This window comes from Bos taurus, chromosome 21 (genome assembly GCF_002263795.3).
Source record: "Bos taurus isolate L1 Dominette 01449 registration number 42190680 breed Hereford chromosome 21, ARS-UCD2.0, whole genome shotgun sequence".
Taxonomy (NCBI): Eukaryota; Metazoa; Chordata; class Mammalia; order Artiodactyla; family Bovidae; genus Bos; species Bos taurus.
The window spans coordinates 34,829,134-34,851,949 of NC_037348.1; the positions used below are offsets into that span (position 1 = coordinate 34,829,134).

The window sequence follows — 22,816 nt, forward strand, 5'->3', positions numbered from 1 at the left end:
TAGAGGAAAACAATAGAATGGGAAGACTACAGATCTCTTCAAGAAAATTAGAGATGCCAATGGGAACATTTCATGCAAAGATGGGAACAATAAAGAACAGAAAAGGCCTAACAGAAGCAGAAGATATTAAGTAGAAGTGGCAAGAATACACAGAACATTACAAAAAAGACCTTAATGACCCAGATAACCATGATGGTGTGATCACTCACCTAGAGACAGACATCCTGGAGTACAAAGACAAGTGTGCCTTCAGTTCAATTCAGTTCGGTTGCTCAGTCGTGTCCAACTCTTTGAGACCCCATGGACTGTAGCACACCAGACCTTCCTGTACATCACCAACTCCTGGAGTTTACTCAAACTTATGTCCATTGAGTCGGTGATGCCATCCAACCATCTCATCCTCTGTTGACCCCTTCCCCTCCTGCCTTCAGTCTTTCCCAGCATCAAGGTCTTTTCCAATGAGTCAATTCTTCACATCAGGTGGCCAAAGTATTGGAGTTTCAGCTTCAACATTGTCCATCCAATGACTATTCAGGACTGATTTCCTTTCGGATGGACTGGTTGGATCTCCTTTCATTCCAAGGGACTCTCCTGAGTCTTCTCCAACACCACATTTCAAAAGCATCAATTCTTCGGTGCTCAGCTGTCTTTATAGTCCAATTTTGACATCCATACATGACTACTGGAAAACCAAAGCTTTGACTAGAGAGACCTTTGTTGGCAAAGTAATGTCTCTGCTTTTTTAATATGCTATCTAGGTTGGTCATAACTTTTCTTCCAACGAGCAAGCGTCTTTTAATTTCATGGCTACAATCACCATCTGCAGTGATTTTGGACCCCAAAAGAGAGTCTGTCACTGCTTCCATTGCTAAGTTGTTCCCATTCCTAAGTGCGAAACATCACTATGAACAAAGCTAGTGGAGGTGATAGAATTCCAGTTGAGCTATTTCAAATCCTAAAAGATGATGCTGTGAACGTGCTCACTCAATATGTCAGTAAATTTGGACAAGTCACCAGTGGCCACGGGACTGGAAAGGATTAGTTTTCATTCCAATCCCAAAGAAAGGCAATGCCAAAGAATGTTGAAACTGCCCCACAATTGCACTCATGTCACACACTAGCATACTCACACACTAGCCCCAGGATGTGTCTTGGTGTCTAGAGGGTGAGGCGGTCCCCAGGTCCCAGATCTTCTGCAAACACACTTCTCCCCAGATCGAAGCAAAGTAGATGTCATTCTCACCTTAAAGGAAGCTTTCTTTGTCTTTGGGTCCCCTATACATAGCTGGATGGCGTTGATGTAATAGTAGTGTATGTGGGACTCACACATTTGATCCTCCTGCATGGTCAGCTTTACCTCCTGCAGTGAGTTAGGGTAGGTGCCTATGGAGTCCTTTCCCCAGCCACAGCCACACTGCAGGTCTGTCCTGGCTTCATGCAGGCCATGGCCCTGGGCAGGCGGAGCTGCCTCACAGCTGCAGTCTGCTTGGCCTTTCTCTCCAGCTATGGGAAGAGGCAAGAGTCTGGCTCAGCCAGTGGTCCCCAAGCCTGGACAGGGCAGTGACGTTGATCTGTCTCTGCTCTCTCCTGAGCCACAGGGACTGGTCAGGCAGCCAGGATGGGAGGGACGAAATGGCAGGAGATCCTGGGAGGGCAATCTGATCCCAGGAGGGCAGGGCCAGTGGGGAGTTTTCCTTGCCTGCAGTAACATGATGTCGTTGGTGAAATTCTTAGGATTAAAGTCTGGGTGGTGGGTGGCCCTCCCCACCTGGATGACCTGCTGGGTCCTCTCTTGCTGTTTGATGTTGTGGGCCCCCAGGGTGACAATGATTGAGCTGCTCAGAGACCAGAGCAGAGGTGTGGGGATCATGGGGTCACCAGAAATACAGGCCAGGAGCAGTGACAGGCAGCTGACACCAGGGCAGGGGAGCAGCTGAAGGGGAGTTCAGGTGACAGATGGGTCCTGGCACTGAGTGACTCTGGGCCCTGTGCTTCTCAGGGACATGAGGGCAGGGCTCCAGGAGCTTTCTCAGCAATATTGTGAAGTGACTCTGAGTTTGGGTTTTGGCTCTCACTGCACACTCTCATCCGTCTCTGATGCTTTATTTGACCATTGTGGGTCAAGCCTTCTCAACCCTGTCTCTTGTTCTCACCGCCGACCCACTGACCTCAAAACCTTTCTTGTCCTGTTTCTCAGCTTTTAATCACCCTAGTCCTGCTCATCAGATGGCTTGTCTGATGAGCTCTTGTGGTCCTGATTTCCAGGATCCTGGGGTGAAGGAGGGGTACCCTTGGGCTCAGCTCCTGGGGAGAGGACGGGTCCCTGTCGAGGCCTCAGGTAGGGTAGGCTGGCTAATGCCCCTCACCTTCCTCTGCAGTGAGCAGCTGTCAGAACAAAGTCCTTTTGTATGAGAACACCGCCACACTTCTTCCAACTCTTTTCACCCAGAAACTGAACAAAGCCATGTAGGGGCAGGAGTGGGGCTTGGCCTCATGGTCCCCAGTGATCTCCTCTGAAAGAAAAGGCTGAAAGATGGGGAGATGGAATAGGCTATGGTTAGAAGGGAGGTTCGGGAAGGTGGCAGTCAAGGTGGGTCGACAGTGCCCAACAGACACTAAGGGAGAGTCCCCCAGGTTCTCACGGCGGTGGGATAACCTTTTCTAAACCCCAAACCTCAGTATTGTTCTCCACATCCTGAGTCACACACACATATGAAGGGGCCCGAGACTGCCTTCCAGAGGGTGAAGCCCAGAAGATCATGGATGGGACCCCCTGATGAGCCCTCATTCTCATGGAGTCTTCTGGACCCCTCTAAACCTCTGCTAACATCCTGATTGGTGCCATTTTCTAACAATCCACCTATGAGTTTATGGAGTTGGGTTTTCTAAAATCCACATGTCCTAGGGCATAACGCATCCCAGGATCTCAGTAAGCATCTGTTGACTGGACGCCTGAATGGCCTCCAATTAGCTTTTGGCTGAGGTTTGGTGGGGATAGTACTGGTGGGATTTAAGACCACAGGGATGGGGGAGGACAATGCCAAAGACACTGGGGCAGAAAATGAACTGCTTAGGGCCTGGGGAAGAGTAACGACACCCAGAGAGCTTTGGGTGCTGCTATCTAGACATTTCTGACCAGTGACACCCTGGGCTCCTCTCCTGGGCAGGAGTGAAGGGCGGGGAAACTGACAAGTTTCTCTGGTTCTTAAGCTGGGTCCACTGAGAACTCCCACGCTGTGGATGGTTTGTCTGAGTTGTCCTTTCCTGGCTGGAGTGAGGAATTTTCCTACTTGTGCTTTGTAGCTTCACATCCTCCAGCAAATGCTCAACCCACTTTGCCAGTGGTGAGAGAGGGGCTAAGAGCCACAAAAGCTTTTAGTGAAAGCTTGCTTCCTACCACCCATCCTTGCTGAATGTCTATGCAGCATCGAACTTGTAGTCTCAGTTGGGATGGGAGCTGGTTCAGAAATTGGAGCTGAGCAGAAGGACCAGGATGTCGGGAGGTTTAGTGAGATGGGCTACCCTGTCAGAAATGGGGATGGTCACTCACATATCCTAGCCCAGGAGGCAGAAGAAAGGCCATCAGGAGCAGGAGTAGCTGCATCTTCCAGAAGATTTGCCCAGGTCAGAGCTGCTGGGGTTTCTTCCTTCCAGACACAAAGCACAGGGGAAGGAAGCAGGGGAGGTTCAGTTCCCCCACAGACCCCCCAGAGCTGTGCTCCCCCAGCCGGGTGTAAGCATGCCACGTGTGCCCATGTTCTCTGCTGTGGGGTAGGTGAGAACGACACAGTCACCACCCTTGCACCCCCTCTGCTGAGTCACAGAGCAAGAGGAACAGCAAGAAAGTGGAGGCTGTGTCGCTGCCAGGGGAGGAGCTGGATCCCCAGAGGCCCTCAATGACTGAATCAGGAGGGTCTGCATTTCTCCCCTCTTGGGTCTTCTTTGATTTTGGGGAAAGCATGAAGAATTACCCAATAGGTGAGGGTCAGGGATTCAGCGACTTGGCTCCTGTACTTGGCAAGCTCAGGGGCTGGAGGAGACCTAGAATCAATGGGCAGAGGACACGTGCATGAGGACTGTGGCGGGGGGCTCTACTTGGGGCTGAGGGTGAGGCAGAGACTGCACTTGCTTTAGGAGCAGAGAGGCCTGGACTCACCCAAGTGGCCCAAACAGCAACCCCATTTCCTATCTTGCCAGGGTTCCAGCCTCACATATTTGGAGGATTTAGAATCTCTTGTTTAAATATAAGTATTCTGTAACAAAGAGGGCCTTTCTTATCTGAAAATTTTGAACATAAAGTCCTGGAGTTGATATTCACTGAACCAGGAAAAAAACCATCACCGGGTCCTTCGGCAATGAGGGACATGGTTGGGTTGTGCTGAGGTATCCAGAGCCCCTCAAGCTCACCTGGGGTCTGTCCCACCTGAATCAGGGTGTTTGTGAGTCAGGAGGGGCTTCCTCTCCAGATATGCTGGTGACAGGTGAGTGGTGAAGGGGAAAGAGATGCCCGTCATCTAATACTTACTCCCCACTAAGTATTCCCTGTCCAGAGGCCCAGAGAGCCATATATCTGCTGTCTCTGGGCCAGGTCATCCTAAACATGTGCAGATGACCCCCACACTCTCAGCAGTATGAAGACAGAAGAAAGAGGAATGGAAAGGAGGGCATGAGGAGCTGTAAACAACCAAATCCCAAGGGAGTTGAAGCAAGAGCATCTTATGAATAAATAGAAAAATAGTGGAAGGAAATATGCTTAAGTGTTAATGATGATGATCGGGGGTGGTGGAACTGCACTTCGTTTCCTTTTCTCATCCATATGTTCTGTATTTACTTGTCTTTCTATGATGAATGGGCAGAGGAGCCTGGAGGGCGACCGTCCATAGGGTCACAAAGAATCGGACATGACTGAAGTAACTTAGCACACTTGCACGCACCGTGTTGCATATGTTCCATTGATGAGGAATGTATTTTGATGAATATGTGTTACTTTCTGCCAGAACACATTTTGCAATAGTTGAAGCTCACTCTCCATTCAAATGTTCAGCAAACCACTTCTCTTAAGCCCTCTCTAAACTGCATGTCTTAAAACTAAGGTTGCTCTTCTGAACCTTGCATCAAAACTTCAGCAATTGATTAAAAAAAAAAATACACGAAGAAATGTACCCAATAACTATAGGCTATAGATACTCTTTGAAACTTTAGGATACCTTGAAACCAATGATTTTCTTTAGAGTGAGTATCTTTGGAGATAAATATATTTATGCACAAACACACATGGGAATGATGAAGGTGGGGAACGGCTGGCTCCGCCCAAGGTGGAAGAGCCCCCTGAAGGTCACTTGGGGCTGAAGGAGGATGTGCCCTCAGGACACCAGAGGCTGCACAGGGCCCTGGGCCTAGGACTCCAAGACAGGGCTGTGACAGGCACTCAAGCTGGGCCTAGGAATACTGAAGGCCTCCTGGAACTTTCTCAGGCTTCTGAGCTCTGCCTGCTCTGATGCAGGGAGGGAACACTGCATGGGGTGAGCTACACCTTTGTAAACCTCCCCCATTTCTGTTAGGGTGGACCAGTGCCCCCCTCGACACCAGAGTTTCTCAGGTGGTCCCCTTTCCAAATCTGGATTCTCTTCTGTTGCCCCCTGGACACTGGGATGTGGGGGAGGGAAGTAGGTGTTGACGAGGAGGAGGGCATATGGACGAGACACAAGGGTCGTGGACCAGGGGGTCCTGTGTTCCTGAGGAGGGGTCTCCCTTCTCTGATGGAGCTCACGGGCAGCCTGAGGGGGAGCTGGCACTGGGGACATGGGACTGGAGGGAGCTGGCTGTAGGTACAGCAGAAGACTTTATTCTAGAGAATGGAAGGGAGGGGTGAGGGGAGCAGTGTATGTGCTGGAGGGGGAAGCTGCTAACAGAGCAGAAACGTGAACAGAGGTTTCCCTGACAGAGAAGGTACGTAACGAATTTGTGAATAACGGAGCAGTCAGTGATTTCTTTTCAAGAGATGAATGTTTATTAAGTTCCAGGCAACCTTCCTCCACACACTTTGACCAGTGCTTCAAATCCCAGGGAACATGGAGGAGTCCATCCCGAGGACATGTCATGCTGATCCCTGGCGTGTGTACCGTCTCATTGTGGAATGGATCCAGGACAGAAAGCTGGAGATTCTGGTGTAGACATCTGGAGTTGTCCCATCATCTCTTCCATAGGACACAATGCCCTGGGCCACACCATTACACACAAGCGGGCCCCCAGAGTCACCCTGTGGATAGAGAGAGCAAGGGCTGAGCTCACCTTCTTCGGGTCTGGTCTCCCTGCCACCCTGGCGTGGGTGGGCTCAGTTAGCGGTCCTGGCTGATGTCAGGGCCTTGTTTGTCCTGAGGTTTCATCCTGGCATTGACAATCCTGCTGCTCCTCCTGCAGGAAACCTCCACCCATTTGTGACTGTGGGGCAGTGCTCACGCCCCAGGGACACAGGACAGTGTCCAGATAGGAGGACAGGCTGGGGACACAGGGGCGGGCTTTGTTCCCACAGCCACCCATCGTCCCAGCTCAGTTGGGCCCAGGGTTTTGCACGGATAACACTGGGGATCTCACCGAGAAAGAATTCTTCCTCTTGCTTGGATCTCCAGCACATATCTGTATGGAGGCATTGTAGTCTTGGAAGCGATCCTTACATTCCTCCTCACTTCGGACTTCAAGATCTACCTCCTGTAGTTTGTCTGTAGAGGGCATATTTACCCCCCGTCGCCCCCAACCGGCCACACTGCACATCATCCCTGGATTCACCGTATCCCAGTCCCTGGGCAGACTGATGGGGCTCACAGTGGTGGTCACATGTGCCTTCCTCATCAGCTGAAAGCAGAAGAAAGGCATTCTTACCCACTGATGACCCATAGAGACTGCAAGACAGTCATGGGGTTGCCTTCTTCTCAGCATTGGGACCATGGAGGGGTTGTACAGGAGGAGGGTCAGGAATGGGTTCATGGGGGATGCAGAAGCCTGGATGGAAGTCCAGAGTCAGTGCAGCCTTGTGTCCCACCTTCAGTAACATGATGTCGTTGGCCCAAGTCTCATCATTATAGTCTGGGTGGGGAATGGGTCTTCTCACTGGGATGACCTGCTGGGTCATCTCTCGTTCTTTGATGTTGTGGGCCCCCAGGGTGACGTTGATTGAGGTGCTCAGAGAGCTGAGAGGGAAAGGGAGTCACAGGAGGAACGGTCCAGGAGCCGGGAGGAAAGAGCACAGCTTGGGACAGGGCAAAACTTAGGGCGGGGCAGAGGAGGGTGTGGCGAAATTCTAGGCGGTGAGCCCTGGGGCTGAGCATCTCTAAACTGCTCCCTGGCAGCCTGGGCAGGGTGGCAGTTCCTGTAGTCCACAGAGGGTGTTCAGTCCTGCTCGAGCTTGACTGTCTCTAAGGAAAACATGAATTTCTCACATTTGCACTGTGGGCTCCAGGCCACAACCTTGGCTTCCTTATGTTCCAGGTTTGATCAGTCCCTTCTCTCCATGCGTGACTGGCATTGACCTGTCCCTCTCTCCCCAGTGCTCACCTGTCCTCTGAATAGCTTCCTATGTTACCTGGTGGCACAGGTCTGCAGCTCCTAAGAGGGTTCCCTGGGAGGGCTCCACAGAGGGGTGGGGGCCCGGCACTGCTCCTCACCTTCCCAGGCAGTGAGCTGCTGTCAGCACGAAGTCCTCACGCACAAGGAATCCCCCACATCTTTGAGGTTCCCCTGAAATCTTGAACTGAAGAAACGCCATGTAGGGACGGGAGTGTGGCTTGGCCTTGTGGCCCCCGATGATTCTCCCTGAAAGAAAGATTCCAGCCTGCCCGCTGTGCTCATGGAGCCAAAGTTTGAACAGGGGAGATGGGATCAAGGTTTCCCTGAGTTCAGAAATTTTCTTAGATGGACCAGGTGCAGGCTGTGCATGAGTGTAGCGTCTGGGCAGGTCTGTTCGTGTGGGGTGGGACTGGGCTTCTGAGGGTGGGACCGTCACTCACCTGCCTCCTCAGTAGGGAACAGAAGGGCCACCAGGAACAGGAGCAGGACCATCTCTGCAGGAAAGCTGCCCAGATCTGAGCAGCTGCTACTTCCATCTGGTCTTTTAACCAGTGTCTCCGCCTTGTTGTGGCTTTTATCACTTGAGGTTTCTCTGAAGTCTCACACCTCTGTCTGACCAGGTGCTGGGGTCTGAGTGGAGCATGACATAGAATGTCTTCATTTCTGTGGTTCTCTTTGATCACCAGGGTGATTGTGTTTTGAGGCCTCTTTGTATGAGAAATTTGGAGATAAGATCTGTCACTTCTGGTGGAGGAGACAAAACCGTCAGGGTCAAACAGGATGGTGAGAACCATGGTGTGGTGTATACAGGATGGTGTGTGAGAGTGATGCTGAAGAGAGATTATTCCAGTTCTTAAAGACTGAGTATTTTTTTTTTTCAAAACAGCAACATTGTTTTAGCCATGAATCTGCATTTTGGTCAGGATCCAGTGTGGATAGCATTCCTCTGCTGCTCTTGGTATCAGGGAGGTTTGAAGCCTGGATGCTGAATTACTTGACGTCTTGCTCACACACACCCAGTGGATGGTGCTGGCTGTTCACTGGGCATGTTGGTTTCTCTCCATGAGGCACCTCAAGTCATCTCTGTTTCTGGGATTGTCAGTCTCCCTCACACATGACATGTTGTTGGCTTTCTCCCAAAGAAGCATCTGCTAAGAAACAAGCCAGGCACAAGCTGGGCTCTTTTAATTACCTCACTTTTGATGTCCTATGACATCTATTCCACCATATCCCTCTGTTTGAGGCAATCAAGAGCTCCCAGAAGATGAAAAAGGAAGGGTCTAGATTTCATCTCCCAGCAGGAGTGTTGCAGTCAAGGAAGAAGAGCCTGTGGGATGGGAGTTCCACGTGAAGTGGAGTGGGTGCCAGGGAGGCAACGCAGAATTCCCCCACCACTACCCAGAGAATGGCATTCTGATATCCCTATACAATTTGCTAACCAAATTATCCTGGCCATGTCCCAACAATGGAAAAGGTGGAGAGAGTCATATAATTGAAAACATCTTGGGGCCTAAACACCTTGATCTCAAGTCTCTTCTAAAGCAATGAAAGCCCACTGTCAATATGGATTCTGGGAGGGGAGCCACAGGTAACCAGGGCATGCTGTCCAAGCCAAGCCCACATCGGGTGAGCGTGTGTCCACACCTGGCCTCTCTCCTGTGTGGACACACTTCTCACCCTACACCCTGCATTGGGCATCCTGGATCAGGTAACAGAATACACATGAGGCGGAGATTCAATGCCCATGTGGGATAAGGAGGGTGTTCACACAAGGGATGGGTGGTTTCTGAGCAAGGGGGGTTTACGGGCCTTCTTCGGGGTGGGGGCAATCAGGTGGGATTTATCAGAGCACGACAAATAGGGTGAGGTGGGCATTGGTAGGAAGGGGCCACCTAATGTGCATCACCAGATCCTGGGGCGTGGGGATCAGGGGATGCCCTTGGGGATGATGGGTGAGAAATTGGTGATATATATATCTCTGCAGATGCTGGTCAGATAAGTCAACTTATTCAGGCTACTGAGCTAGGTTTTTCACTGAGGATTAGATGATGATTGTGGCAGCGGTGTTAACTTCCTGGGTCTGAAGGGTGGATGGTGGCTACGTATGTCCTTGTTTGTACGAATTACATTCTATAGTATTTGAGAAGCAATAGAGTGCTGTTTCAGTAACTTATACTAGCAAACGGTTCTGGAGAGGAAAACTTTTTGCATCGCGATTGCAACTTGTTTATGAGCTTGAGATTATTTCCAATGTAAAAGGAAACCTGTACCTTTCAAATATATAATAATAACCTGTTTTAAGATATAATTTAAAAGAAAATCTGTTACAGAAGTACCAAATATAGGTATGAGGCTGAGGAAAAACTTAACCAGAATTGTGAAAAATCTATTCATGCAAAATGTTAAACTGCTTCTGAAAAACACAAGAAGTCTTTAGAAGCAGCAAGATATTCCTAGTTCTCAAATAGAATAGATCTACACCAAAAATGTACTGATTCTCCCAAGTTAATATGTGAATATGGTTATAAAAATAATATATATAATGTGATTTTTAAAAGAAAGCTATTGAATTTTTTCTCCTAGTGTTCCACAAGTTCTAGACAATTTCTAAATTTATGTGGAAAATAAACATGAAAGAATCACTAGGGAAATTTTGTCCAAATGAAAAATGTATAATAAGGGAGAAGGTTAGCCTATCAGAGCTAAAAACTATGAAAGTTCTTTCTGGAACACAGTGGGATTTATTCTCTGTTCTTCTGCCCTGCTATTCTGCTCTATTTTATGATGTCTCATTTTGGCTTCTTTATTGGCTTTCTGTTATATGTCTACCTATTAATTTAGTTGTTACACTGAAGGATATGCCTTCAGCTTTCCCTGTGGCTCAGATGGTAAAAAACCTACCTGTAATGACGATGATCTGGGTGTGAGCCCTGGGTTGGGAAGAGCCCCTGGAGAAGGGAATGGCTACCCACTCCAGGATTCTTGCCTGGGAAATCGCATGGACGGAGAGCCTGGCTGCTGTAGTCTATGGGGCTGCAAAGACTCAGATGGGACCGAGCAGCTAATACTTTCACTTTGTTTTTCACTCATATGTGAACCTCGTATGGTATATTTTCCCTCGTCTCCCTTCTCACCCTTTGAGTTATCTTTGTCATACACTTCACCACTATATGCCTCATATACTATTTTGCCTTAAATAGTCAATAATCGATGTAAGAAACTGATATAAATTCTTTTCCATTTAGTCACTTTTTAAAAATTAAAGTATAGCAACTCACAGTATTAGTTTCTGGTGTACAATGTAGTACCCCATATTTTTATAGTTTATACTCCATATAAAGTTATTATATAGTATTGACTACATACCCAGCGCTGTACATTATATCCATGTATCCTATTTATTTGATACCTACTGGTTTGTACCTCTTAATCCCCTTTGACTATCTTGTCTCTGTCACCACCCACTCCCCTCTGGTAACCACTAATTTGTTCTCTGTATCTATGAGTCTGTTTCTATTTTGTTAAATTTGTTCAACTGTTTTATATTTTAGATTCTACATATAAGTGAAAATGTGCAGTAGTTATTCTTCCCTGATATCACTAAACGTAATACTTTACAGGTCCATTCATGTTGTTGCAAATGGACAAATTTCACTTTTTTATGGCTGAGTAGATACTATTGTGTGTATATATATGCCACCCCTTCTCTATCCATTCATCTGTTAATGGATGCTGAGCTTGATTTCATAGCTTGGTTTTTGTAAATAATGCCTTTCTGAACATTGGAGTGCATATATTAATGACGTATTGAATTAGTGCTTTTCTTTACTTTGGATATATACCCAGGTTTGGAATTACTGAATCCTATATAGACTGGTTCCAAATAGGAAAAGGAGTATGTCAAGGCTGTATATTGTCACCCTGCTTATGTAGCTTATATGCAGAGTACATCATGAGAACCGCTGGGCTGGAAGAAGCACAAGCTGGAATCAAGGTTGCTGGGAGAAATATCAATAACCTCAGATATGCAGATGACACCACCCTTATGGCAGAAAGTGAAGAGGAACTAAAAAGCCTTTTGATGAAAGTGAAAGTGAGAGTGAAAAAGTTGGCTTAAAGCTCAACATTCAGAAAACGAAGATCATGCTATCTGGTCTGATCACTTCATGGGAAATAGATGGGGAAACAGTGGAAACAGTGTCAGACTTTATTTTTCTGGGCTCCAAAATCACTGCAGATGGTGATTGTGGCCATGAAATTAAAAGACACTTACTCCTTGGAAGGAAAGTTATGACCAACCTAGACAGCATATTCAAAAGCAGAGACATTACTTTGCCAACAAAGGTTCGTCTAGTCAAGGCTATGGTTTTTCCAGCAGTCATGTATGGGTGTGAGAGTTGGACTGTAAAGAAAGCTGAGTGCAGAAGGATTGATGCTTTTGAACTGTGGTGTTGGAGAAGACTCTTGAGAGTCCCTTGGACTGCAAGGAGATCCAACCAGTCCATTCTGAAGGAGATCAGCCCTGGGATTTCTTTGGAGGAAATGATGCTGAAGCTGAAACTCCAGTACTTTGGCCACCTCATGCGAAGAGTTGACTCATTGGAAAAGCCTCTGTTGCTGGGAGGGATTGGGGGCAGGAGGAGAAGGGGATGACAATCCAATCAAAATTTATAAATAAATATGAATAAATTTACCCATGAAAGTGTTATACTCTAAAATCTGTAAAACACTGACTGAAGGAATTTGAAGACAATACCAATAAATGGAAAGATATTGCATGTTCAGGGATTGAAAAAGCTATTATTACTAAAATGAGTGAACTACTCCAAGCAACCTATAGTTAAGGCAATACGTATGAAAACACCCATGACATTTTTCAGAACTGGAACAAATAGTCCCACAAATAATTCATCTGGAACAACAAAAGACTCCTTAGAGCCAAAGCAATGTTGAGGAAAAAGAACGAAGATGGGGTTATCAGGCTTCCTGAGGCTTCCCTGGTGGCTCAAATGGTAAAGACTCTGCCTACAATGCAAGAGCAGGGGTTCTATCCTTGGGTCAAGAAGATCCCCTGGAGAATGGAATGGCTATCCCTCCAGTGTTCTTGCCTGGAAAATTCCAGGGACAGAGAAGCCTGGCGGGCTACCGTCCCTGGGGTTGCAAAGAGTCAGACACAAGTGAGCAGCTAGCACTTTCACTGTTCATCACGCTCCCTCAGTTCAGACTACACTATAAAGCTACTGTAATCAAAAGGGTATGAAACTGGCACAAAGCAGACACATAGACCAATGGAACAGAATGGAGGGCCCAGAAATGACCCACATATGTAAGGTCAGTTTATATCACAAAGGAGGCAAGATACATACAATAGAGAAAAGACAGTCTCTTTGATAAGTCATTTTGGCAAAACGGGACAGCTACACATAAAGGAATAAAATTAGAACATTTCTCACACCATACACGAAGACAAACTCAAACTTATTCAAGACAGAAACGATTAAATTCTTAGAAGAAAACACAAGCAGTGCACTCTTTGGTCAGGTCTTAGCAATACTTTTGTGGCTATTTCTCCTCAGGCAAGGGAAACAAAAGCAAAAGGAGCAAATGGGACCTAATCAAACTTCAAAGCTTTAGCATAGTAAAGGAAATGATTAACAAGACAAAAGAGAAATCTACTGGATAGAAGAAAGTATTTACAAATGATATGTCTCATAAGTGGCTAACATTTAAAACATATAAAGAACTCATACAACTCAATATTAAAAGAGAAAATAACCCAACTGAAAAATAGGCAGAGCACAGGGGATTATACTCAGTAACCTGTGATATACCATAATGGAAAAGGATATAAAAAAGGATATATATGAATAACTGAACCACATTTCTGTACAGCAGAAATTAACACAGCATGTAAATCACCTATATTTCGATAAAAGTAATTTTTTAAATGGGTAGAACATCTGAATAGACATTCTTCCAAAGAAGACATGAAGATGGCCAACAGGTACATAAAAAGGTGCTGAGTTCAGTTTAGTCACTCCGTCATGTCCGATTCTATGCTACCCCATGAAGTGCAGCATGCCAGGCCTCCTTGTGCATCACCAACCCCCAGAGTCCACCCAAACCCATGTCCATTGAGTCACTGATGCCATCCAACCATCTCATCCTCTGTCGTCCCCTTCTCGTCCTGCCCTCCATCTTTCCCAGCATCAGGGTCTTTTCAAATGAGTCAGCTTTTCACATCAGATGGCCAAAGTACTGGCGTTTCAGCTTCAACCTCAGTGCCCCCAATGAACATCCAGGACTGATCTACTTTAGAATGGACTGGGTGGATCTCCTTGCAGTCCAAAGGACTCTCAAGAGTCTTCTCCAACACCACAGTTCAAAAGCATCAATCCTTCTGCACTCAGCTTTCTTTACAGTCCAACTCTCACACCCATACATGACTGCTGGAAAAACCATAGCCTTGACTAGACGAACCTTTGTTGGCAAAGTAATGTCTCTGCTTTTGAATATGCTGTCTAGGTTGGTCATAACTTTCCTTCCAAGGAGTAAGTGTCTTTTAATTTCATGGCCACAATCACCATCTGCAGTGATTTTGGAGCCCAGAAAACAAACTCATCCACTGTGTCCACTGTTTCCCCATCGATTTGCCATGAAGTGATGGGACCAGATGCCATGATCTTAGTTTTCTGAATGTTGAGCTTTAAGCCAACATTTTCACTCTCCTCTTTCACTTTCATCAGGAGGCTCTTTAGTTCTTCCTCACTTTCTGCCATAAGGGTGGTGTCATCTGCATATCTGAGGTTATTGATATTTCTCCCAGCAATCTTGATTTCAGCTTGTGCTTCTTCCAGCCCAGCGTTTCTCATGATGTACTCTGCATATAAGTTATATAAGCAGGGTGACACTATGCAGTCTTGACAAACTCCTTTTCGTATTTGGAACCAGACTCTTGTTCCATGTCCAGTTCTAACTGTTGCTTCCTGACCTGCATATAGGTTTCTCAAGAGGCAGGTCAGGTGCTCTGGTATTCCCATCTCTTTCAGAATTTTCCACAGTTTATTGTGATCCACACAGTCTAAGGCTTTGGCATATTCAATAAATCAGAAATAGATGTTTTTCGGGAACTCTCTTCCTTTTTCGATGATCCAGTGCATGTTGGCAATTTGACCTCTGGTTCCTCTGCCTTTTCTAAAACCAGCTTAACATCTCGAAGTTCATGGTTCACGTATTGCTGAAGCCTGGCTTGGAGAATTTTGACCATTACTTTACTAGTGTGTGAGATGAGTGCAATTGTGTGGTAGTTTGAGCATTCTTTGGCATTGCCTTTCTTTGGGATTGGAATAGACCTGACCTTTTCCAGTCCTGTGGCCACTGCTGACTTTTCCTAATTTGCTGGAGTATTGAGTGCAACTGTTGGGTGCCACGTTAGGCATTACTGACAAAATGGAGGCACGGCCCCCAATCCCCTCTCCTTGTCCCGCAGGCACAGACCCGGGATGAAGGAGTTAGGCCTTGTGATTCTGACTTGTTCTTTCCTTTCTTCGGTTGAATTGGCTGGAAAGAATGTTAAGGTGCTTAGTATTCTTGATAGAAGCATGAGAAAGCACAGAGCCTTCTGCAGTTGTGCCCAGAAAATAATCTATAAAGTAACCATTGACATTTGTTCAAGGATCTTTACAAAGAATGTTACAGGATGAGCACATAGGCCACAGCTTGAGGCCATGGGAAGGATTGTTATCGGAGACCTGTTTGTGAAGGAAATGTTTATGGCAAAGGAAGTTTGCTGAGTTTAGGGTTTAGGAATAGTGGAGAGTGAAAAAGTTGGGTTAAAGCTCAACATTCAGAAAACAAAGATTATGGCATCCGGTCCCATCACTTCATGGGAAATAGATGGGGAAACAGTGGAAACAGTGTCAGGCTTTATTTTTTGGGGCTCTAAAGTCACTGCAGATGGTGACTGCAGCCATGAAATTTAAGAAGCTTAGTTTTAGAAGAAAATTTATGACAAACCTATATAGCATATTGAAAAGCAGAGACATTACTTTGCCAACAAAGGTCCATCTAGTCAAGGCTATGGTTTTTCCAGTAGTCATGTATGATGTGAGAGTTGGACTGTGAAGAAGGCTGAGCGCCGAAGAATTGATGCTTTTGAAGTGTGGTGTTGGAGAAGACTCTTGAGAGTCCCTTGCACTGCAGGGAGATCCAACCAGTCCATTCTGAAGGAGATCAGCCCTGGGATTTCTTTGAAGGGAATGATGCTGAAGCTGAAACTCCAGTACTTTGGCCACCTAATGCTGAAGAGTTGACTCATTGGTAAAGACCTTGATGCTGGGAGGATTGGGGGGAAGAGGAGAAGGGGACGACAGAGGATGAGATGGCTGGATGGCATCACTGCCTTGATGGATGTGATCTGAGTGAACTCTGGCAGTTGGTGATAGACTGGGAGACCTGGCATGCTACAATTCATGGGGTCAGAAAGAGTCGGACATGACTGAGCGACTGAACTGAACTGAACTGAACTGAAGAATAGCTAGAAGCCTTTTTAGGATTTCTGTTTTGTTCCTAATCTTAGGGGAAAAGCTTTCAGCTTTTCACTGATGAATGTGATGTAAGTGGTGGGTCTGTCATGGAAAGTGAAAGTGTTAGTCATTCAGTCATGTCCAACTCTTTGGGACCCCATGGACTGTAGCCCACCGGGCTCCTTTGTTCATGGAATTCCCCAGGCAAGAATACTGGAGTGGTAGCCATTCCCTTCTCCAGAGGATCTTCCTCACCCAGGGATTGAATCTGGTCTCCTGCATGACTTTTAATGTCTGAGCCACAAGGGAAGCCCAATGTGGATCTGTCATAAACAGCCTGTATTTTGCTGAGATATATTTCCTCTGTACCAAGTTTGTTGAGAGTTTTTATCTTGAATGGGCTCAGACAGTAGAACCTGTATTGTGTGGACTGTACCACTGTACAATCATAGTGTCCAGCACTTAGTAGGTGATCTACCAGCATTTGTATTGATAAATGAAAAATGTGCTTTTCAGTCCTACTAAGGACAGGAGCCCTTTCTAACTCAAAAGGCCCCAGCTGACCAGCAGGGAATCTTGGCCCAGAGACCAGCTATGACTAAAGGGACAGGATGAAAGGTTCTCTTTCAAACTAACCAAACTGGTCACTGGATCACAGACTTGTTTAACCCAGTGAAACTATGAGCTATGCCATGTAGGGCCACCCAAGACAGATGGTGGAGACTTCTGACAAAACATGGTCTACTGGAGAAGGGAATGGCAAACCACTTCAGTGTTCTTGCCGTGAGAACCCCATGAACAATATGAAAAGGCAAAAAGATATGATACTGAAAGATGAACTCCCCATATCGGTGACTAATATGCTACTGGAGAAGAGTAGAGAAATAGCTCCAGAAAGAATGAAGAGGTTGAGTCAAAGTGAAAACAATGCCCAGTATGGATGTGACTTGTGATGGAAGTAAGATCTGATGCTATAAAGGACAATATTGCATAGAAACCTGGAATGTTAGGCCCATGAATCAAGGTAAATTGGAAGTGGTCAAACAGGAGATGGCAAGGGTGAACATTGACAGTTTAGGAATCAGTGAACTAAAATGGACCAAACAGGCAAGTTTAATTCAAATGACCATGAAATCTACTCCTGTGGGCATGAATGCCTTAGAAGAAATGGAGTAGTCCTCATAGTCAACAAGAGAGTCCAAAATGCAGTACTTCAGTTCAATCTCAAAAATGACAGAATGATCTGTTTGTTTCCAAGGCAAACCATTAAATATCATAGAAATCCAAGTCTGTGCCCCAGCCACTACTGCCAAAGAAGCTGAATGGTTCTATGAAGACCTACAAGACCTTCTAGAACTAACACCAAAAAAAGATGTCCTTTTTATCATGGGGACAGGAATGCAAAAGTCGGAAGTCAAGAGATACTTGGAGTAACAAGTAAGTTTGACCTTGAAGTACAAAATGAAACAGGTCAAAGGCTAACAGAGCTTTGTCAAGAGAACACAGTGGTCCTAGCAAGCATCCTCTTCCAACAACATAAGAGACGACTCTACACATGGATATCACCAGATGGTCAGTACTGAAATCAGATTGATTATGTTCTTTGTAGCCGAAGATGGAGAAGCTCTATACAGTCAGCAAAAACAAGACCAGGAGCTGACTGTGGCTCAAATCATGAACTCCTTATTGCAAAATTCAGACTTCAGTTGAAGTAGGGAAAACAGGTCATTCAGGTATGATCTAAAACAAATCTCTTAAGATTTTACAGTGGAAGTGACAAGTAGATTCAAGGGATTAGACATGATAGATAGAAAGCCTAAAGAACTATGGATGGAGGTTCATAACATTGTACAGGAGGTGGTGATCAAAACCAACCCCAAGAAGAAGAAATGCAAAAAGGCAAAATGGTTGTCTGAGGAGGCCTTACAAATAGCTGAGGAAAGAAGAGAAGCAAAAGGCAAAGGAGAAAAGGTAAGATACATCCGTCTGAATTCACAGTTCCAAAGGATAGCAAGGAGAGACAAAGCCTTCTCAAGTGATCAATGCAAAGAAATAGAGGAAAACAATAGAATGGGAAGACTACAGATCTCTTCAAGAAAATTAGAGATACCAATGGGAACATTTCATGCAAAGATGGGAACAATAAAGAACAGAAAAGGCCTAACAGAAGCAGAAGATATTAAGTAGAAGTGGCAAGAATACACAGAAGAACATTACAAAAAAGACCTTAATGACCCAGATAACCATGATGGTGTGATCACTCACCTAGAGACAGACATCCTGGAGTACAAAGACAAGTGTGCCTTCAGTTCAATTCAGTTCAGTTGCTCAGTCGTGTCCAACTCTTTGTGACCCTATGGACTGTAGCACACCAGGCCTTCCTGTCCATCACCAACTCCTGGAGTTTACTCAAACTTATGTCCATTGAGTCGGTGATGCCATCCAACCATCTCTTCCTCTGTTGACCCCTTCCCCTCCTGCCTTCAATCTTTCCCAGCATCAAGGTCTTTTCCAATGAGTCAGTTCTTCGCATCAGGTGGCCAAAGTATTGGAGTTTCAGCTTCAACATCGTCCATCCAATGACTATTCAGGACTGATTTCCTTTCGGATGAACTGGTTGGATCTCCTTTCATTCCAAAGACTCTCCTGAGGCTTCTCCAACACCACAGTTCAAAAGCATCAATTCTTCGGTGCTCAGCTGTCTTTATAGTCCAACTCTCACATCCATACATGACTACTAGAAAAACCAAAGCTTTGACTAGAGAGACATTTGTTGGCAAAGTAATGTCTCTGCTTTTTTAATATGCTATCTAGGTTGGTCATAACTTTTCTTCCAAGGAGCAAGCGTCTTTTAATTTCATGGCTACAATCACCATCTGCAGTGATTTTGGAGCCCCCAAAAAGAAAGTCTGTCACTGTTTTCATTGCTAAGTTGTTTCCATTCCTAAGTGGGAAACATCACTATGAACAAAGCTAGTGGAGGTGATAGAATTCCAGTTGAGCTATTTCAAATCCTAAAAGATGATGCTGTGAACGTGCTCACTCAATATGTCAGCAAATTTGGACAACTCACCAGTGGCCACAGGACTGGTAAGGATTAGTTTTCATTCCAATCCCAAAGAAAGGCAATGCCAAAGAATGTTGGAACTGCCCCACAATTGCACTCATGTCACACACTAGCATACTCACACACTAGCCCCAGGATGTGTCTTGGTGTCTAGAGGGTGAGGTGGTCCCCAGGTCCCAGATCTTCTGCAAACACACTTCTCCCCAGATCCAAGCAAAGTAGATGTCATTCTCACCTTAAAAGAAGCTTTCTTTGTCTTTGGGTCCCCTATACATAGCTGGATGGCATTGGTGTAATAGTAGTGTAAGTGGGACTAACACATTTGAATCTCCTGCATGGTCAGCTTTACCTCCTGCAGTGAGTTAGGGTAGGTGCCCATGGAGTCCTTCCCCACAGCTGGCCACACTGCAGGTCTGTCCTGGCTTCATGCAGGCCATGGCCCTGGGCAGGCGGAGCTGCCTCACAGCTGCAGTCTGCTTGGCCTTTCTCTCCAGCTATGGGAAGAGGCAAGAGTCTGGCTCAGCCAGTGGTCCCCAAGCCTGGACAGGGCAGTGACGTTGATGTGTCTGCCCTCTCTCCTGAGCCACAGGGACTGGTCAGGCAGCCAGGATGGGAGGGATGAAAGGGCAGGAGATTCTGGGAGGGCAATCTGATCCCAGGAGGGCAGGGCCAGTGGGGAGTTTTCCTTGCCTGCAGTAACATGATGTCGTTGGAGAAGTTCTTAGGATTATAGTCTGGGTGGCGGATGACCCTCCTCACCCGGATGACCTGCTGGGTCCTCTCCTGCTATTTGATGTTGTGGGCCCCCAGGTTGACGAAGATTGAGCTGCTCAGAGACCAGAGCAGAGGTGTGGGGATCATGGGGTCACTAGAGATACAGCCCAGGATCTGTGATAGGCAGCTGAGACCAGGGCAGGGGAGTAGCTGAGGGGGAATTGAGGTGACAGAGGGTCCTGGGGCTGAGTGACTCTGGGCCCTGTGCTTCTCAGGGACATGAGGGCAGGGCTCTGGGAGCTTTCTCAGCAATATGGTGAAGCGACTCTGAATTTGGGTTTTGGCTCTCACTGCACACTCTCATCCTTCTCTGATGCTTTATTTGGCCATTGTGGGTCAACTCTTCTCAACCTGTCTCTTGTTCTCACCTCCGACCCACTGACCTCAAAACCTTTCTTGTCCTGTTTCTCAGCTTTTCATCATCCTAGTCCTGCTCATAAGATGTCTTGTCTGATGAGCTCTTGTGGTCCTGATTTCTAGGACCCTGGGGTGAAGGAGGGGTACCCCTGGGCTCAGCTCCTGGGGAGAGGACGGGTCCCTGTCCAGGCCTGAGGTAGGGTAGGCTGGCTACTGCCCCTCATCTTCCTATGCAGTGAGCAGCTGTCAGAACAAAGTCCTTTTGTATGAGAACACTGCCACACCTCTTCCAACTCTTTTCACCCAGAAACTGAACCAAAGCCATGTAGGGGCTTGGCCTCATGGCCCCCAGTGATCTCCTCTGAAAGAAAAGGCTGAAAGATGGGGAGAGGGGAGAGGCTATGGTTAGAAGGGAGGTTCGGGAAGGTGGCAGTCAAGGTGGGTCCACAGTGCCCAAAAGACACTAAGGGAAAGTCCCCCAGGTTCTCACTGCGGTGGGATAACCTTTTCTGAACCCCAAATCTCAGTACTGTTTTCCACATCCTGAGTCACACACACATATGGAGGGGCCCGAAAGTGCCTTCTAGAGAGTGGAGCCCAGAAGATCATGGATGGGACCCCTTGATGAGCCCTCATTTTCATGGAGTCTCCTGGACCCCTCTGAGCCTCTGCTAACATCCTGATTGGTGCCATTTTCTGACAATCCACCTATGAATTTGTGGAGTTGGGTTTTCTAAAATCCACATGTCCTAGGGCATAACGCATCTGAGGATCTCAGTAAACATCTGTTGACTGGACGCCTGAATGGCCTCCAATTAGCTTTTGGCTGAGGTTTGGTGGGGATAGTACTGGTGGCATTTAAGACCACAGGGATTGGGGAGGACACTGACAAAGACACTGGGGCAGAAAATGAATTGCTTAGGGCCTGGGGAAGAGTAACGACACCCAGAGAGCTTTGGGTGCTGCCATCTAGCCATTTCTGACCAGTCACACCCTGGGTTCCTCTCCTGGGCAGGAGTGAAGGGCGGGGAAACTGAAAAGTTTCTCTGGTTCTTAAGCTGGGTCCACTGAGAACTCCCGCACTGTGGATGATTTGTCTGAGTTGTCCTTTCCTGGCTGGAGTGAGGAATTTTCCTACTTGTGCTTTGTAGCTTCACATCCTCCAGCAAATGCTCAACCCACTTTACCCGTGGTGAGAGAGGCTAAGAGCTAAAAAGCTTTTAGTGAAAGCTTGTTTCCTACCACCCATCCTTGCTGAATGTCTGTGCAGCATCAAACTTGTAGTTTCAGTTGGGATGGGAGCTGGTTCAGAAATTGGAGCTGAGCAGAAGGACCAGGACTTGGAGAGGTTTAGTGAGATGTGCTACCCTGTCAGGAATGGGGACTGTCACTCACATATCCCAGTCCGGGAGGCAGAAGAAAGGCCATCAGGAGCAGGAGTAGCTGCATCTTCCAGAAGATTTGCCCAGGTCAAAGCTGCTGGGGTTTCTTCCTTCCAGACACAAAGCACAGGGGAAGGAAGCAGGGGAGGCTCGGTGCCCCCACAGACCCCCCAGAGCTGTGCTCCCCCCAGCCGGGTGTGAGCATGTCACATGTGCCCATGTTCTCTGCTGTGGGGTAGGTGAGAACGACACAGTCACCACCCTTGCACCCCCACCGCTGAGTCACAGAGCAAGAGGAACAGCAAGAAAGTGGAGGCTGTGTTGCAGCCAGGGGAGGAGTTGGGTCCTCAGAGGCCCTTAGTGACTGATTCAGGAGGGTCTGCATTTCTCCCCTCTTGGGTCTTCTTTGATTCTGGGGAAAGCATGAAGAATTACCCAATAGGTGAGGGTCAGGGATTCAGCGACTTGGCTCCTGTACTTAGGAAGCTCAGGGGCTGGAGGAGACCTAGAATCAATGGGCAGAGGACACGTGCGTGAGGACTACAGCGTGGGGCTCTGCTTGGGGCCGAGGGTGAGGCAGAGACTGCACTTGCTCTAGGAGCAGAGAGGCCTGGACTCACGCAAGTGGCCCAAACAGCAACCCCATTTCCTATCTTGCCAGGGTTCCAGCCTCACATTTTTGGAGGATTTAGAATCTCTTGTTTAAATATAAGTATTCTGAAAAAAGAGAGGCTTTATTATCTGAAAATTTTGAATGAAAGTCCTGGACTTGATATTCACTGAACCAGAAAAAAAAAATCACTGGGTCCTTCAGCAATGAGGGACATGATTGGGTTTTGCTGAGGTATCCAGCGCCCCTCAAGCTCACCTGGGGTCTGTCCCACCTGAATCAGGGTGTTTGTGAGTCAGGAGGGGCTTCCTCTCCAGAAATACTGGTGACTGGTGAGTGGTGAAGGGGAAACAGATGCCCATCATCTAATACTTACTGCCCACTAAGTATTCCCTGTCCAGAGGCCAGAGAGCCATATATCTGCTGTTTCTGGGCCAGGCCATCCTAAACATGTGCAGATGACCCCCCACACTCTCACCAGTACGAGGACAGAAGAAAGAGGAATGGAAAGGATGGCATTAGGAGCTCTAAACAACCC

The 22,816-nt window shown here is 46.9% G+C and overlaps 2 protein-coding genes and 1 pseudogene across 2 annotated transcripts; all 3 read right to left on the reverse strand.

Annotated features, from left to right (window-relative positions):
* Positions 1–1,145: 1,145 nt before the first annotated feature.
* Positions 1,146–3,649, reverse strand: LOC788612 (granzyme H-like; annotated as a pseudogene).
* Positions 3,650–5,987: 2,338 nt separating this feature from the next.
* LOC508858 (duodenase-1) lies at positions 5,988–8,080 on the reverse strand. Its single transcript, XM_002696645.7, has 5 exons — positions 8,004–8,080; positions 7,662–7,809; positions 7,040–7,187; positions 6,595–6,852; positions 5,988–6,259 (listed from the first exon to the last, which is right to left on the reverse strand). The coding sequence occupies exons 1-5, from the start codon at positions 8,053–8,055 to the stop codon at positions 6,098–6,100; spliced, it is 768 nt and encodes a 255-aa protein (XP_002696691.3). The 5' UTR covers positions 8,056–8,080; the 3' UTR covers positions 5,988–6,097.
* A 221-nt stretch (positions 8,081–8,301) lies between these two features.
* On the reverse strand, positions 8,302–21,928 carry LOC788601 (granzyme H). Its single transcript, XM_010817151.4, is given in 7 exon segments — positions 8,302–8,307; positions 19,391–19,546; positions 19,548–19,649; positions 19,846–19,985; positions 20,515–20,618; positions 20,620–20,660; positions 21,682–21,928. Coding segments are annotated over 7 exon segments (603 nt in total). The 5' UTR covers positions 21,736–21,928.
* Between the last annotated feature and the right edge of the window lie 888 nt (positions 21,929–22,816).

Bases quoted from the DNA above. Each gene is read 5' to 3' on its own strand.
- LOC508858 (XM_002696645.7), bottom strand. From the start codon at position 8,055: ATGGTCCTGCTCCTGTTCCTGGTGGCCCTTCTGTTCCCTACTGAGGAG. The intron at 7,188-7,661 runs GTGAGGAGCAGT...TTTCCCTCTCAG, and splicing joins GCAGCTCACTGCCTGGGAAG to CTCTCTGAGCACCTCAATCA. The intron at 6,260-6,594 runs GTGAGATCCCCA...CTCTATCCACAG, and splicing joins AGAGGAAGAATTCTTTCTCG to GGTGACTCTGGGGGCCCGCT.